The 17,308-nt window shown below is 52.7% G+C and overlaps 2 pseudogenes and 2 gene segments (V, D, J or C); all 4 read left to right on the top strand.

Annotated features, from left to right (window-relative positions):
• The window catches only part of LOC124518350 (immunoglobulin lambda-1 light chain-like), a 677,956-nt gene extending 664,943 nt beyond the window's left edge, over window positions 1-13,013 (top strand). Inside the window, 2 exon segments of the V gene segment in view lie at window positions 10,542-10,579; window positions 12,554-13,013. Of these exon segments, the coding sequence occupies window positions 10,542-10,579; window positions 12,554-12,873 (358 nt within the window).
• Window positions 228-3,538, top strand: LOC124518466 (immunoglobulin lambda constant 6-like). The segment is given in 3 exon segments: window positions 228-288; window positions 1,005-1,136; window positions 3,056-3,538. Coding segments are annotated over 3 exon segments (513 nt in total).
• Window positions 3,703-8,389, top strand: LOC124518465 (immunoglobulin lambda constant 3-like; annotated as a pseudogene).
• A 1,972-nt stretch (window positions 13,014-14,985) lies between the features above and the next one.
• Window positions 14,986-16,898, top strand: LOC124518495 (immunoglobulin lambda constant 6-like; annotated as a pseudogene).
• Window positions 16,899-17,308: the final 410 nt, after the last annotated feature.

Here is a 17,308-nt window from a genome sequence, read left to right as displayed (position 1 = left end):
CTACCAGAGCCAGCCACTAGCAATAGAAGGCTCCAGGGATTCTATTTGTGCTGGAGTGAGACAAGAAACCTCATGAGAAGCTGGAAGGGTGTTTACGCACTCATCGAGAGCAGATCGAGGAAGCCAGTCAGAGTTCTAGCTCAGTGCGCCAATGTGACAAAGAAAGAAGGATGCCAGACCTGTGTGTCCCCTATTGTGAGCTCTGCAGGTGACATACCAAGGCAAGGATGCAGGAGAAGGCCATAGGTGTCAGAGAGCCTCCTCACAACGTGAAGGTCCAGTGCAGAGGTACAGTATGTTTTCCAGCTTGGTGGGGGAACCCTGTGCTAGTGATGCTCCTGTATGTGGGCCATGTGTGATTCTCAGTCAGTTCAAGGCTAGGCACAGACTCCGACATTTCCACTCAGGGCAAAACTGTAGGATGTAGTGGCTGCATCCACACACACCAGGGGCCCAACACGTCTATCCAGCTTATATTCAGCCCACATCTCCCTATACCATGACAGTTGCCCTCACAGCTCAGGATAGGGACTAAACAGTGACCATGCTACCTTCCTAAAGAACCAGCAAAGGCAGCGATTCGGGACATCGGGGCTAAGAGAGAGATCTAAGTGCTGGGGGAAACGTGATTCTCCTCCCAATACTTTCCATTCCTGACCCCAAACCTCCACTGCTTCCCCTGCAGATGACGTAGTGGCATATCCAGGAGCCTCCCCATGAGTCCCAACTCTGCAAAGGGCTCCCAGCTCCATCACCTCTGTGCTGAAACACCCCTGCTCACCCCTTCTACAATGACATCCCGACACAGACTGAGGAGAGCACAGAGCACCTTCCTAAGCATGGTGTTAGCTGAATTCTGATGCCATACCTAAAGAGCATCTCTCCATCCCCTCCCCATGACTGAGGATAGATGGATTCTGAACCCTCCATGGAACTGATTCCAGGTCCCCAGGGGTCAACCCCATCACCCACCCATCTGCCTGACCAGCACCCGTGACAAGAAGGCTGGGCTTTGGGCCTCCCGTGCAGCTGCAGGTGGGCCTGGGTCAGGGGTGGAGGGGTTGACAGAGGGTTTGTGTTCCAGGCTGTGTCACAGTGTGCTTTGTTCGGCGGAGGGACCCATCTGACCGTCCTCGGTGAGTCTCCCCTTTCCTCCTCTTTTGGCTCCAGTATACAATTTCAGGTGATTTTCTTCTGCTTTCTATTGTGACCTGGGCTCGGGCTGAAGGTCTGTGGGGTCTGTAAGTTTTGCCTCTTTTATCTGCCCCTTATCTCCTCCACTGGCCCCATATTGTCAGAAGTGCTCAGGGCTACAGGGGACGTCCCCGTGAGCCCTTCCTAATCTAGACCTGAACTCAGGCCTCACTGTGACTCCAGCTCTCTCCCCAAGGAAATCTTCTCCTCTGGACTCAGGGATGGTCAGCTCACCACTCAATGTCTCTGGGCTCCAAGAGTCCGAGGAGAATTGAGGGTGAAGGGCAAATGAGTAGGGGTTCCTGCTGCCAGAGGGACCGTGAGGTGTGGGAAGGATTCTGGGGATGGCTCGGGCACCGGTTTCCATCCTTGGGGGATCCAAGGCAGAGAACTGCCTGATGAACAGTGAGGACAGCCTTGGTCTCGGTACTTGGAGACATGGAGAAGGAAGTGGGACAAGGGGGTCAGGAAGAAAGGAAGGACATCACAGGAGAAGGGGGCCGTGGGTTCTGGGCCTTCCACCTCCATAGGGACACTCAGGAAGCCAGCAACAGGACAGTCTCAGGACACTCAGGCAGCAAAGTAAATGCCTTCACCACCGCAGGAAAGCCTCCTGAGCAGATAGATACGTTGGGCCAGGGTCTCCAGGTAGGAAAAGGTGACAGGTCTTGCCAAGACCTCAGAAATCTAACGATGGACAGACCCCCAGTAAACTTCACAGAACAGGGAGACCCTTCAGAACAGACATAGCCCATCCTTAAAATTGGGTTCCGCGAGTCCAAGGAGAATTGAGGGGTGAAGGCAAAGAAGTGGGGAGCTTGGGCTGCTAGCAGGGCCACGGGGTGTGAGAAGGATACTGGGGACATTCAGGCATAGTATTCTGTCTTTGGCTCGTCCCAGCTGGAGGGCTGCCTGGAGCACAGAGAGCAGAGCATTGGTCTCGGGACTTGGGGACATGGAGGTGGAAGTGGGACAAGGGGGTGAAAGAGGAGGCAGGTTGTCAGAAGAGAAGGGCCCAAGGGTACTGGGACTTCCCACCTCTAGAGGAACAGTAAGGACACCAAGATCAGAACAGGTCTCAGGAGAGTGTCCTCTAAGGGAGGTGTGGGTGTGGTCCATGAGCAGATACATGGATCAGAGTCCGCTGATAGGGACAGGTGACAGGGACGTTGACTGCCAGCCTTCCAGAAATGGTAAACAGACAGACACCCAAATAAACTTCACAGAACAGGGAGACCCTTCAGAACAGACATGGCCTAACCTCAAAACTGAAAATTCACCTCACCTGAAAACTCTCCATCTTACAAGACTCCCTGTAATCCAGCTCCAGGAACTCCCATTTCTTACCCACTCAGCATCCCCGGGGTCGGGGGTGGGGGTCCTGTTGGGAGGTGGGCAAGGCTGCAATGATGGTGTGAGGGGCTCTGGGGGCAGGAAACCTACTTTTCAAATGGGAACACAGCCCTGCAACAAGGACAGACTAGATACAGGGTAACCAGGTAAGGGACCTGGCAGATATGGCAGTGATGCCAACGTCCATGACAGACAGAATCACAAGGGAAAGCAGGTCTCAGAGCCAGTGCCACCAAGTCCCAGGGGGAGGACTGTGTGGATTAGGAGGACATGTGACCGGGAGAGAGTCTGAGGCCATGGAGGGACCCACACACTACTGAATGTGGCAGTCAGATTCATTCCAACAGAAGGTGAGTGACCCTACCCATGGCTGACCTGAACTCAGCCAGCTGGAGCCCTTGAGACCCAAGCCATGGACATGACAGAGCTGTTCCCCACATCAGGACTGAGGTAGGAGCTTCAGCCATGGACACCTGATCTGTGACTCATGCCCCTCCCCACCCCACAGGTCAGCCCAAGTCGGCCCCCTCGGTCACACTCTTCCCACCCTCCAATGAGGAGCTCAGCGCCAACAAGGCCACCCTGGTGTGCCTCATCAGTGACTTCTACCCCAGTGGCTTGACGGTGGCCTGGAAGGCAGATGGCACCCCCGTCACCCAGGGCGTGGAGACCACCAAGCCCTCCAAACAGAGCAACAACAAGTACGCGGCCAGCAGCTACCTGAGCCTGTCACCGAACCAGTGGAAATCTCGCGGCAGATTCACCTGCCAGGTCACGCACGAGGGGAGCACCGTGGAGAAGAGTGTGGTCCCTGCAGAGTGCTCTTAGGTTCCCAAGGCTTCCGGGATGGGGGCCTTCCTCACCAGACACCCCTTCCCCAGCCCACTGTGTAGCCCTGAGAACCAACCCCTGGAGCAGCTCAGACCAGGCAGGTCACACGCCCTCCCTATTTCTACTTGTGCTCAATAAAGACCTTAGCACATATCACTGACATATCTGGTGTGCATTCACTGTTCCACGTAACTCTGGGTAAGCCTCAGTAATTAGGGATAGACTTGTCAAGTGAGAACCTATTTACCCACTTTCCATGTGTGCTTGTCAGCCATGGCCTGAAGAACAAATGGTCCCAACTCAACGGTTGCAGTCCTTGTCCCCATGGGAATGGAGATGGGCCCAGTGAGACAGACTGGGGTCCCAGTGGGGATCAGGCAGAAACAAGGAGGGTCCTGGGGACAATGGGTCTGTTCAGATTTGTGTGTGGTCAGTGAGGCTTAGCGTCACCCTGGCACTGCCTGAGACCTCAGTCATGAAAGTCTGGACACCTGACACATTAGTTATGTGTGGGGTATGGATGGAGCAGATGATATCAGACTTCATAACCTGTGTGGGGGTCACGGGAGAACAGGGTGAATAGGAAAGGGTACCATCTCAGCCACACAAAGGGCTGCCAGTAATTGTCCAAAAGACAGAGTCATTTCAAATTCAGGAGTAGAGTTAAGGGAGGTCAGACCAGCCAGAGGCCCATGGCAAGGCCAAGTTTCCCAGAGTTTGCAGCAACCCCGGACACCAGGCCCTGAGAATTCTTCCAGCCTGCAAAACCATGGCCGTGTACATAGTGCACCTGTAGCTTTGTGTCATGGATACACTCACTACAGGGCCTGAGGCACTCATGTCAGCCTCTCAGAGGTGCAGGCCACACTCACTCTGCCAGTCCTCCAGTCCTAGGTTGGACAGATACCCTGAGCCTTCAGCTCATCAGGGTCTGGGAGCTGCCTTCACCAGACTTGCTTGTGGGCAGGAATGCCCAGGGACAGATCCTCCAAGGATAGCATGCTCCAGGGCAACAGTGGGTCAGAGACAGGGGCCCCCAAGGAGATTTTTAGCAGCCAACAGTCCCCAAATCTACCTAGGAGATAACAGAAACTTTGGGATCAGCATCTGCATGAACCCATTCCACAGATGGGAAAACTAAGACCCCAAAGGAACAAGGGACCACTCAGGCCTCCCTCATTCCAATGGTCCTGCTGGGGAGAATGACATAATACCCACCTCCCCCCCTATCCATAGCCACTGCCACCCCTAGACAAACTCCTCTATTCATTGTTTTAAGTGTTCATTATGAACTCCACAAACTGAAGAGACAGAAGGCAAGGGAGAAACCCCATGTTCCTATCAACTAGGTGCCAGAGTCCCAGGTGACCTAGTCTGAGGTCTTCCCTTATGCAGCATTTTGAAGCAAATTCAAGATCGTACCATTTGTTCTGTATACAATTCATTTGTGAACTGGAAAGACAGGACCTGAGCTACAACTACAACATCATCATCAAATCTAAGCAGAAACCATCGGAACTTCTTAATAGCAAGACAATAGTCCATTTCTCATCAAAAAGCCTCATAGGTGTCATAAGTGAATTCATGAAGTTTTATTTTTGATGCTGCTGGTGGTGTTCTTACTTCCTTATTTTTATGAGTATTGAGTAACATTTGACACTGTGATTGGTGGATGTGTCTTCAGGTCTGTTGGGTGTGTAAGAATCTATCCAACCCCTCTACTTTTCCTTCCAAGGAAGTGGCTTGGGTCCTGGCAATGGCTTGCGTCCTTCCTTCTAGGAAGGGCTGTTGGTCCTGGGACTCTCCCACGGCGGGGATGCAGCCACAGCCTCCCATAGCTGTACCCGAACCATTCTCTCCGCCTCCTCTTCCTGCAAAGGGCATCTGGCTCAGAAGCTTCAGGAGGTCCAGCTTGGACTTGGCAAAATCACTTCCCAAGACTGTTGGTCACTTTGCATCAAAGGACCTCAGTCAAGTGGATCTTTTTAGGTAGCATTAGCTGCCTTGATGTTCAATGACACCATCAATCAAATGGGAAGGATGCATCATGAGAATATTTCATTTCTGTCTTCCTTCTCCCGTGAAGGCTACAATGTGCCCATGAGGAGAGTGCCTTCATCTGCTCTTTATTCTCCCCACAGCGACCTTCATATATTATGACAAAGAAATATAAACTTTCCCCTCCTGTTCCCCAGTTTACAGAATGATGACCTTCTCCCTCCATTTTCCCCTGCTGAAGCATTATTGTCTGCTGACCTGGTGCACTCTGGGCTTGACCTGACGGGCTTAGGGGGTGGCACCAGGGTAGGCCCCTAGGCATGATGGCAATGTGGCTACACATATGGACATTGGTCCAGTGGGATCTCTTCAGGTAGCTTCTGGTACACTCACATGACCCCAGGTGAGCTCTACAGCTCCTGCTTTCTGATGGACCACATACTATCTTTTCTCATCTCTTCTGTGCCTACCCACCCCAGGCCTGAAATCAGTCACTGATGCCAGTTCCATTTAGTGTCAGGTGGCATTTAAGACCTTTGAAAGAAGGAAAGCAGCAGTCACACACCAGACCCTCCCCAACATGAGACCAGATTGGGGTATCTCTGGGGTACTCCAAAGGTCACATTGACACAGGCTGGCATGTCCCACAGGACCAGGACAGACTTCACATAGGACTGTCCCAAACTAGGACATTCCTGGGAAGATAAGGCTGAGCCCCCATATGTGACAGTAGGGGATACAGGAAGTTTCCAATGGCCTATACCATAGGCCAACCTGCTTCTCCCTGGAAAGGGAGGTTTGTGAGTGAGGGGACATGCACTGCCTTCAACTCATGGTCTCACCAAGGAATTAGGATTGTTTGAACTTACAGAGAAGGGATGTCCGGTTTATTTCCATGGAACCTGACTCACAATGACACAAAAGACCTCCACAAACTCACCCCAATCCATAGGAGATAGTAAGTAGAAACAGCAGATCAGTTACCAACTTCCTTTGGAAGAATTGCTTGCAAGGATCCTGTTGCCTTTCATGTGGGGACATTGGTCTTGTTATCTGCTAGGAATGGGGGATGTGTGGCCCCCCCGCTGAGCAGACACAACCAGCCTGGAGCAGTGCCCTCACTTCCTCCAACACAGCTGCAGGTGGGGGGGTAAGGGGTGGGGCAGGGCTGACCTGTGCCAGGGATTTTGTATGAGACTATATCACAGTGTTGGGTGTTTGGCGATGGAACCCAGCTGACTGTACTAGGTGAGTCTCATCTTCTCCTTCCTTCCCTGCTCTCCCAGAGGTTTGAACAAGTTTCTCCTTTTTCTGTTCATTTCTGTGTCTTCCCTAAGCCTATTGTCATGCTTTCACCCAGGACCCCAGAGCCTGGGGCCTTCCTCTTCCTCCCATGTACCATCAGAACTTTACCTCTATCCCCAGAGGCAGGGGATGGGATGACCTACAGACTCCACTCTCTGTCTGCCAGGGTCATACTGGGTCCTAAATGTGCTCTGTTCCTTCCTCTCCTTTCTGGCCTCATGTCAGTCCACCTTTGTCTCTGGGAGTCACTAAGGTCCCCATCTAAAAGGGAAGAGAGAACAGGGAACATTGTGGGGGTAACCATGTGGAGAATTTACAGGCACACAGCACCCTCAGGGCCATGTCTGAGGACACACAGGTCAGAGGTTCAGGGCAGGGCCCAGAGCTCTGGCATTCAGGATCCAGGGCCAGCAATGGTGCAGGGATGGAGCTGTTCCCCCAGGCCTCTTGGGGAAGCTCAGAGCCCTGAGCTGGCCAGGGGACTCAGGGAAACCAGCAAGGAGGAGGACGATGGAAGAAAGAGAAGGTGCCAAAGAAAGGGTCACAGAATGACCGGATGTGAGAACAAGGTGGACACTGAAGTGTCTGTAGGACATACTTCCTGCCCCAAAGAGAGGCAGAATCTTTGGACTGAAGGTTTTAATGCTAAACAAATTTGCAGGAGATGGGGGACGAGGCTGCAGAAAGACAATGGAATGAGAGAGACACAAGGCCAGTCAGACAGAATCTGTATGATCAGCAAGGATCCTACCCCATCAGGGACGGCCCAGGAGAGACACATCTGGGTAAAAACAGACCCTTTAGCCCAAGACCCTGACATTCCCAGCACAACAGTGTCAGGACAGAATGGTCCACGGGACGAGTCAATGGGAGGTGAGAGAGCTCACATCATAACCCTGGCCACAGACAGACAAATGTAGAGCCGAGACAGACACTGTCAAAATGTCACAGGAGGCAGGAGCAGGACAGTGAGAGTTCATTGTCTGTGTGGAAGGAAAGGTTCCAGGAGAATGTTGGGAGGGGTGGTGACAGGAATGCCCCTCAAAACTTCCCAGCACAGATGGGGAGATGATTGAGAAACACCTTAACCTACCCCCCCCCCAACTGCCTCAACATGGATATGCAGATACACAGTGGGAACTGGGGACCTGAATGGATGCTCAGGAACTTGTACCACAAAGAAGACCGAGGGTAAGAGAGCCCACAGTTGATGCTTAACCTCTGAACTCCTGCCCCTCACCCACCCCACAGGTCAGCCCAAGTCCTAGCCCTCAGTTACCCTCTTCCCACCCTCCTCTGAGGAGCTCAGCACCAACAAGGCCACCCTGGTATGCCTCACCAGTGACTTCTACCCCAGCGGCTTGATGGTGCCTGGAAGGCAGACAGCACCCCCATCACCCAGGGCGTGGAGACCACCAAGCCCTCCAAACAGAGCAACAACAAGTACGCGGCCAGCAGCTACCTGAACCTGTCACCAGACCAGTGGAAATCTCGTAGCAGCTACACCTGCCAGGTCACACATGAGGGGAGCAACGTGGAGAAAACAGTGGTCCCCACAGAGTGCTCTTAGGTCATGGTACCCCCTACCCACTCAAAGGGCTTAGAGCCACAGGACCTCCAGGAAGGATTCCCCTTGCACCAGAATCATCCCAGCCCTTCTCCCAGCACCCAGTCAATGCTCAATAAAATGTCTTTTATTCAATCAGAATTCAGACTGTCTGGTAATTAGGGTTTAACATTTTGGTCCAGAATTCAACCATCTTAAGGTGGGGGGGGGGGACATGATTCTTTTGGCCTTGGGAAAGAAGCCCGCAGAAGGCGTCCTCATGTTTCATGAGGCGTTGTTTTGCTCTCAGCCAGAATTGCCAGGGAATTCTCCTGAACAGCACATCAAAACAGCAGAAATTAAAGAGACCATCCTCCACAATGTCTCTAGCTTTCATTCTTGTGTGAACCATGTCTACTTCCAGTCCTAGCTGCCCTGCCTGATATCAGGTCCCCACGATTTCTTAGATAATTCCTGAATTTCTCCCTGGACCTTGCACCTCACAGTCTACAAGAAGCCCTCCTCTGAACATTCCCACTCTCCTCTTCCTATAGGCCCCCACTCAGTGCCACATTTTCCTTCGTTTCCTACCCCATGTGGACATTCCCCATCATAGCAGCCTAGAGCCATCTCCTTTCCTTATGAGAACCCCTGTTCCTACCTCCCCAGGGACAATCCCATGTTCCCCCTCGACTGACTCCCTGTCACACTTACTACAGGACTATCTGCCTGGATGCAGGTTACTCACACCCACACTCCCATTGCTGGCACCTCCCCCTCCCAGTGTCTCTTAGTTCATACTTGCAACCAAGGTCTCTGGGACACAGACTCCAGCTATACTCTCTGGGACCCCTCCAAGTCCAAGCCAAGCCAAGAGCCCACCACTTGTGTTTCAATAACCCACCTGGGGCCTCTGTTATAAATCAAGGATCAGATTCTGGAAATAGGCTGCTGACAGGTTTCTCAACTGACTCATCTATCTACTTAGGAGCTCAGTGTGGGATCTGATCATAACACACACAAGTATACACACAGGTATCAATGAACAGAAACATACATGCACACACATGATGATCACAGAGCCATTGGTCCATTTATAACACTGCCATGGTGGGCATGTTTATGGAAAGATCAGGAGGAGCTGAGACAAAAGTTGTTGCACAGGGAGCCAGGATATGACATGAACAAAGACAACTCCATCTCTGTCATCCCTACCAGAGCCAGCCAGTAGCAATAGAAGGTCCCAGGGATTCTACTCAAGGCTGGAGAGAGACAAGCAACTTCATGAGCTGCTGGGAGGGTGTTTACACACTAATCAAAAGTCAAGGAAGACAGTCATAGTTCTGGCTCAGCATGACAATGTGCTAATGTTTCATAGAAAGAAGGATGCCAGGCCTGTGTGTCCCCAGTGTGAGCTCTGCAGGTGACGTCCCTAGGCCAGGATGCAGGTGAAGGCCCTGGGTGTCAGGGACCCTCCTCACAATGTGAAGGTCCAGTGCAGAGGTATGGTATGTGTGTCCTGCTTGGTGAGATGACCCTGTGCCAGTGATGCTCCTGTACATGGACGATGTGTGATTCTCACTCACTTCAAGGGTCAGGCACAGATTCCAACACTCCGGCTGAGGGCGAAATTGTAGGACATAGTGACAGCCTCCCAAACCACCAGGTGCCCACCAGGTCTAACCAGCTTATATTCAGCCCACACACCCCTACACCATGATAGCTGCCCTCATGGGGCTCAGGACAGGGAGTAAACAGTGATGACACTAGAAGAACCAGACAAAGGCAGCAATTCAGGAGATCAGAACCCTAGAGAGGGATCTAAGTGCTGGGGAAACATGATTCTCCTCTCAACACTTCCCTATCCTGACCCCAATCCTCCATGGTTTCCTGTGCTGAGGATGTGATGGCATATCTAGGACCCTCCGCATGAGTCCCAAGTCTGCAAAGGGCTCACAGTTCCATCACCTCTGTGCTAAAACAGCCCTGCTCACCCCTTTCACAATGACATCCTGATACAGACTGAGGAGAGAACACAGCCCCTTCCTAAGGATGGCGTTACTTGGGAATTCCGATGCAATATCTAGAGGAGGTGTCTCAACCCCTCCCCATGACTGAGGATGGATGGAATCTGAACCCTCCATGGAACTGAAATTCCAGGTCCCCAGGGGTCACCCCTGTCACCCACCCATCTGCCCAGCCAGCACCCGTGACAAGGAGGCTGGGCTTTGGGCTTCCCGTACAGCTGCAGGTGGGCCTGGGTCAGGGGTGGAGGGGCTGACAGAGGGTTTGTGTTCCAGGCTGTGTCACAGTGTATTGTGTTCGGCGGAGGGACCCATCTGACCGTCCTCGGTAAGTCTCCCACTTTCCATCCTCTTTCGGATCCAGTATGCAATTTGGGGCTATTTTTCTCTGCTTTCTTTTGTGACCTGGGATCAGGCCAACGGTCCGTGGCGTCTGTAAGTTTTGCCTCTTTTGTCTGCTCCTCATCACCTCTAACCGGTCCCATCTTGTCAGATGGTGGTCAGGGCTACAGGGGACCATTCCCATGAACCCTTCCTGATCTCAAGAGACCTGAACTCAGACCTCACCATGGCTCCAGCTCTCTCCCTATGGGAACCTAATCCTCTGGACTCAGGATGGTCAGCTCTCCACTCAGGGTCTCTGGGCTCCAAGAGTCTGATGAGAATTGAGGGTGAAGGGCAAGTGACTGGGGGTTCATGCTGCCAGAGGGAACGTGGGGTGTGGGAAGGATTCTGGGGATGGCTCAGGCACCGGGTTCCTCCTCAGGGCGTCCCAGGCAGAGGACTGCCTGAAGCACAGTGAGGAGAGCCTTGGTCTGGGAACTTGGAGGCATGAAGGAGGAAGTGGGACAAGGGGTCAAGGAAGAAGGGTGGACATCAGAGCAGAGGTGGGCCCTGGGTCCTGGGACATTCCACCTCCACAGGGACAGTCAGGACCTCAGCACAGGAAAGGTCTCAGGACACTCAGGCAACAAAGGTAAATGCCTTCACCACCACAGGAAAGCCTCATGAGCAGATAGATATGTGGGGTCAGGATCTTGAGATACGGACAGGTGACAGGGACAGGACTTGCCAGGCACTCAGCAATCTGAAGACAGACAGACCCCCAGTAAACTTCACAGAACAGGGAGACCCTTCAAAATAGACATAGCTCATCATTAAAGCTGGGTTCTAAGAGTCTGAGGAGAAGAGAGGGGTGAAGGCAAGGAAGTGGGGCACTCGGGCTGCAAGCAGGGCTGTGGGGTGTGGGAAGGATTCTGGGGACGGCTCAGGCATAGCATTCTGTCTTCAGCTCGTCCCAGCTGGAGGGCTGCCTGAAGCACAGCGAGCAGAGCATTGGTCTGGGGACTTGGAGACATGGAGGTGGAAATGGGACAAGGGGGTCTGGGGGAGGGAGGTCGTCAGAAGAGAATGGTCCCAGGGTTCAGGGACCTTCCACCTCTAGAGGAACAGCAAGGACACCAAGATCAGGACAAGTCTCAGGAAAGTGTCCTGTCAGGACACTCAGCCAGCAGGGGTACATCCCTTCACAGCATGCCACAGCAAGAGAGCTCTGTGAGCAGATACATGGGGTCAGAGTCCCCTGATAGGGAGAGGTGACAGGGGCAGTGACTGCCAGGCTTCCAGAAACAGTAAGTGTTTAGACAGACCCACCAGAAAACCTCACAGAATAGGGAGACCCTTCAGAACAGACATGGCCTGACCTCAAAACTGAAAATTCACCTCACCTGAAAACTCTCCAGTCTACACCTGAAGACTCCCTGGAATCCAGCTTTAAGAACTCCTACTTCTTACCCACTCAGAATCGCCAGCGGGGGGTCCCTATTGGGAGGTGGGCAAGGCTGCAATGATGGTGTGAGGGGCTCTGGGGGCAGGAAACCTACTTTTCAAATGGGAACACAGCCCTGCAACAAGGACAGACCAGCTATACAGAAACTGGGTAAGTGACTTGGCATTATGGCAGTGATACCAACATCCAAGGGCAGACAGATTCACAAGGGAAAGCAGGTCTCAGTGCCAGTGCCACCAAGTCCCAGGGGAGGACTGTGTGGATTAGGAGGACATGTGACCTGGAGAGAGTCTGAGGCCATGGAGGGACCCAGACACTACTGAATGTGGCAGTCAGATTCATTCCAACAGAAGGTGAGTGACCCTACCCATGGCTGACCTGAACTCAGCCAGCTGGAGCCCTTGAGACCCAGGCCATGGACATGACAGAGCTGTTCCCCACATCAGGACTGAGATAGGAGCTGCAGCCAGGGACACCTGATCTCTGACTTACTGCCTCTCCCCTGCCCCACAGGTCAGCCCAAGTCGGCCCCCTCGGTCACACTCTTCCCACCCTCCAGTGAGGAGCTCAGTGCCAACAAGGCCACCCTGGTGTGCCTCATCAGTGACTTCTACCCCAGCGGCTTGACGGTGGCCTGGAAGGCAGACGGCAACCCTGTCACCCAGGGTGTGGAGACCACCAAGCCCTCCAAACAGAGCAACAACAAGTACGCGGCCAGCAGCTACCTGAGCCTATCACCTGACCAGTGGAAATCTAGAAGCAGCTACACCTGCCAGGTCACGCATGAGGGGAGCACCGTGGAGAAGAGAGTGGTCCCTGCAGAGTGCTCTTAGGTGCCTGAGACCCACACCCACCCAAGGGGATGTGCAGCCATTGAACCTCCAGGAAGGATTCCCCTTGTACCAAGACCATCCCAGCCCTTCTCCCAGCACCCAATAATTGCTCAATAAAATGTCTCTTACTCAATCAGAAATCATGCTTTCTGGTCTTTTAGAGTTAACTTTTTGTGTTCTGAGCTCAACCATCTTTAGGGGGGGAAATCACTCTTTTGGCCCTTGGGAAAGGAGTCCACAGAAAGATTGGCTTCCTCATGTTTTTTTAAGGGGTAGTTTAACTCTCAGCCAAAATTGTCTGAGAATATTCCTCAGCAGGAGATACAATCAGCGGAAACAGGAGAAACTATCCACCACAATGTCTGCATACTTTGCTTCTTGTGTGAACCATGTCCACTGCCAGTCACAGCTGCCCTCACTGATCTTGGGTCCCCATGATTTCTAGGATAATCCTGAGCTTCTCCCTGTACCTGGCGCCACATTGTCTACAACCTGCCCCCTCTTATGTGTCCATTCTTCTCTTTTTCTGGACCCCGACTCAATGCCATGTTTTCCCTGGTTTCCTACCCCATGTGAACATTCCCCATCATACCAGCCTAGAGCTTCCTCCCTTCCTTATGAGAACCTCTGTTCCTACCCCAGGAACAATCACATGTCTCCCCCCACCACCACCAACTCCCTGCAACACTTACTGAAGGACCTTCTGTCTGGACGCTGGTCACTCACACCCACACTCCCATTGCTGGCACCTCCACACAACAGTGTCTCTTGGTTCCCACTTGCATCTAAGTTCTCTGGGAGACAGACACCAGCTATGCTCTCTAGGACCTGTTGAGGCCAGGCCAACCCATAAACCCACTTGTGCTTATGTAACCTGCCTGGGGCCTCTATGTCATAAATCAAGGCTCCCATTTTGGGAATGGGCTGCTGACAGGTTTCTCAACTGACTCATCTTCTTAGGATCTCAGTGTGGGATCTGATCATAACATACACAAGCACACACACAGGTACCAATAAACAGAAATATACATGCACACACATGATGATCACAGAACCATTGGTTCATTTATAACACTGCCATGGTGAACATCTCCATGGAAGCATCAAGACAACCTGGGGTAGAAGATGTTGCACTACGTCCCAGGATGGGACATGAATAAAGAAAACTTAGTCCCTATAGAAGCTTCAACACCAACCAGTGACAATAGAAGGCCCTGCAGATTGGGGTCTAGGTGGAGTGAGACAAGCAACCTCATGAGCTGGTGAGAGGGAGTTGAGAGATGAAGTGAGAGCAAATCAGGAAAGACAGCAGGAGTGCTGGCTTAGTGTGCAACTGTGTCACAGAAAGGATGCCAGACCTGTGTGTCTCCTGTGTGAGCTCTGCAGGTAACATCCCTGGGCCTGGATGCAGGCCAGGGCCCTGGGTAAAAGAGACCCTCACAAAGTCATGGTCCAGTGTAGGGAACCAGTATGTGTCCTGTGTGGTGGGGCCACCCTGTGCTAGTGATGCTCCTGTACGTGGGGGCATGCGTGATTCTCAGTCAGTTCAAGGGACCAGCACAGACTCCCACACATCAGCTCAGGGCGAAATTGTTGGACCCAGTGCATGCCTCCCCAAGCACGATGGACCCACCAGGTCTATCCAGCTTACATTCAGCCCACATACCTCTATGGCATGACAACTCTCCTCATGGGGCTAAGGACAGAGACTAAACAGTGATCATGCCACCTTCTAGAAGAACCAGCCAAAGGCAGGGATTCAGGAGCTCAGGACCCTATAGAAGGATCTAAGTGTTGGGGGGAAACATGAGTCTCCTCTCAACACTTTCCATTCCTGACCCCAAACCTCCACTGTTTCCTGTGTGGACGATGTAGTGATACATCCAGGACCTTCCCCATGAGTCCCAACTCTGCAAAGGGCTGGCTCCCAGCTCCATCACCTCTGTGCTGAAACACCCCTGCTCACCCCTTCTACAATGACATCCTGACACAGACTGAGGAAAGCACACAGCACCTTCCTAAGCATGGTGTTAGCTGAATTCTGATGCCATACCTAAAGAGGGTCTCTCCACCCCTCCCCATGACTGAGGATGGATGGAATCTGAACCCTCCATGGAACTGAAAATCCAGGTCACCAGCGATTATCCCCATCACCCACCCATCTGCCCAGCCAGCACCTGCAACAAGGAGGCTGGGCTTTGGGTCTCCTGGGCAGCTACAGGTTGGCCTGGGTCAGGGGTGGAGGGACTGACAGAGGGTTTGTGTTCCAGGATGTGTCACGGTGTCCTATTTTCGGTAGAGGGACCCGTCTGACTGTCCTTGGTGAGTTTTCCCCCTTTTCCTCCTCTTTCAGATCCAGTGTACAATTTCAGGCTATTGTGCTTTCTACTGTGACCTGGGCTTAGGCTGAAGGTCTGGGGGGTCTGTAAGTTTTGCCTCTTTTATCTGCCCCTCATAGCCTCCACCAGTCCTGACTTGTCAGTTGTCTGGTCAGGGCTACAGGGGACCATCCCTGTAAACTGTTCCTGATCTAGACCTGAATTCAGACCTCACTGTGGCTCCAGCTCTCTCCTCATGGGAACCTTGTCCTCTAGACTCGGGGATGGTCGCCTCCCCATTCAGGGTATCTGGGCTCAAAGAGTCCGAGAATTGAGGGATGAAGTGCATATGACTGGGGTTTGGGCTGCCAGAGGGGCCATGGGATGTGGATTTTGGGGATGGCTCAGGCACTGGGTTCCATCCTCAGGGTGTCCCAGGCAGAGGACTTCCTGAATCACAGTGAGGAGAGCCTTGGTCTGGGTACTAGGAGACACGGAGGAGGAAGTGGGACAAGGGGGTCAAGGATTAAGGGAGAACGGCAGGGGAAAAGGGGTCCTGGTGCTGGGGCCTTCCACCTCCATAGGCACAGACAGGACACCAGAAACAGGACAGGTCTCAGGACCGTATCCTTCAGTCAAGACACTCAGGCAGCACAGGTACATTCCTTCATGGCCCACCACAGCAGGAAAGAGCCATGAGCAGATATATGGGGCCAGAGTCCCCTGATACGGACAGGTGATAGGGACACTGACTGCCAGGCTTCCAGACATGGCAGTCAGAGTCCCCAGCATCAATTCACAGAACAGGGAGATCCCTCAGAACTGAAAATTCACCTTACCTACAAACCCTCCATCTACAGGACTCCCCGGAATCCAACTCCAGGGACTCCCACTTCTTACCCACTCAGCATCCCCAGGGAGGGTCCCTGTTGGGAGGCTGCAGTGATGGTGTGAGGGGCTCTGGGGGCAGGAAACCTACTTTTCAAATGGGAACACAGCCCTGCAACAAGGACAGACCAGCTATACAGAAACTGGGTAAGTGACTTGGCATTATGGCAGTGATACCAACATCCAAGGGCAGACAGATTCACAAGGGAAAGCAGGTCTCAGTGCCAGTGCCACCAAGTCCCAGGGGAGGACTGTGTGGATTAGGAGGACATGTGACCTGGAGAGAGTCTGAGGCCATGGAGGGACCCAGACACTACTGAATGTGGCAGTCAGATTCATTCCAACAGAAGGTGAGTGACCCTACCCATGGCTGACCTGAACTCAGCCAGCTGGGGCACTTGAGCCATGGACATGACAGAGCTGTTCCCCACATCAGGACTGAGATAGGAGCTTCAGCCATGGACACCTGATCTCTGACTTACTGCCTCTCCCCCGCCCCACAGGTCAGCCCAAGTCGGTCCCCTCGGTCACACTCTTCCCACCCTCCTCTGAAGAGCTCAGTGCCAACAAGGCCACCCTGGTGTGCCTCATCAGTGACTTCTACCCCAGTGGCTTGATGGTGGCCTGGAAGGCAGACGGCAACCCTGTCACCCAGGGTGTGGAGACCACCAAGCCCTCCAAACAGAGCAACAAGTACGCGGCCAGCAGTTTCCTGAGCCTGTCACCTGACCAGTAGAAATCTAGAAGCAGCTACACCTGCCAGGTCACGCATGAGGGGAGCACCTGGAAAAGAGAGTGGTCCCTGCAGAGTGCTCTTAGGTCACAAGACCCCCACCCACCCAATAAGGCCTAGAGCCACAGGACCTCCAGGAGGGACTTCCCTGAGACCAGGATCATCCCAGCCTTTCTGCCAGCACCCAATCAATGCTCAATAAATTGCTTTATTCAGTCATAAATTTGCTCTCTGGTTATTTGGGTTTAACATTTTTTGTCCTGAATCAACCATCTTTGGGACCATCATTGTTTTGGGTTTGTTGGAGAGGAACCCGCAGAAGTCATCCTCATTTTTATTTTGAGGAGTAGTTTTACTCTCAGCCAGAATTGCCAGAGAATATTGCAGAAGAGGAGATACAAACAGCAGAATCCAGATAGACCATCCTCTGCCATATCTCTATGCTTACTTTTCTTGCATGGACCACATCAGCCATCAGCAACACAGAAGTCCACTG

Source organism: Lynx rufus, unplaced genomic scaffold (assembly GCF_022079265.1).
Source record: "Lynx rufus isolate CCGP_SWC_20201006 ecotype Redwood Valley unplaced genomic scaffold, mLynRuf1.p SCAF_24, whole genome shotgun sequence".
Taxonomy (NCBI): domain Eukaryota; kingdom Metazoa; phylum Chordata; class Mammalia; order Carnivora; family Felidae; genus Lynx; species Lynx rufus.
The sequence above is the reverse complement of the archived record's forward strand: the minus strand, read 5'-3'. Positions and strand labels throughout refer to the sequence as shown.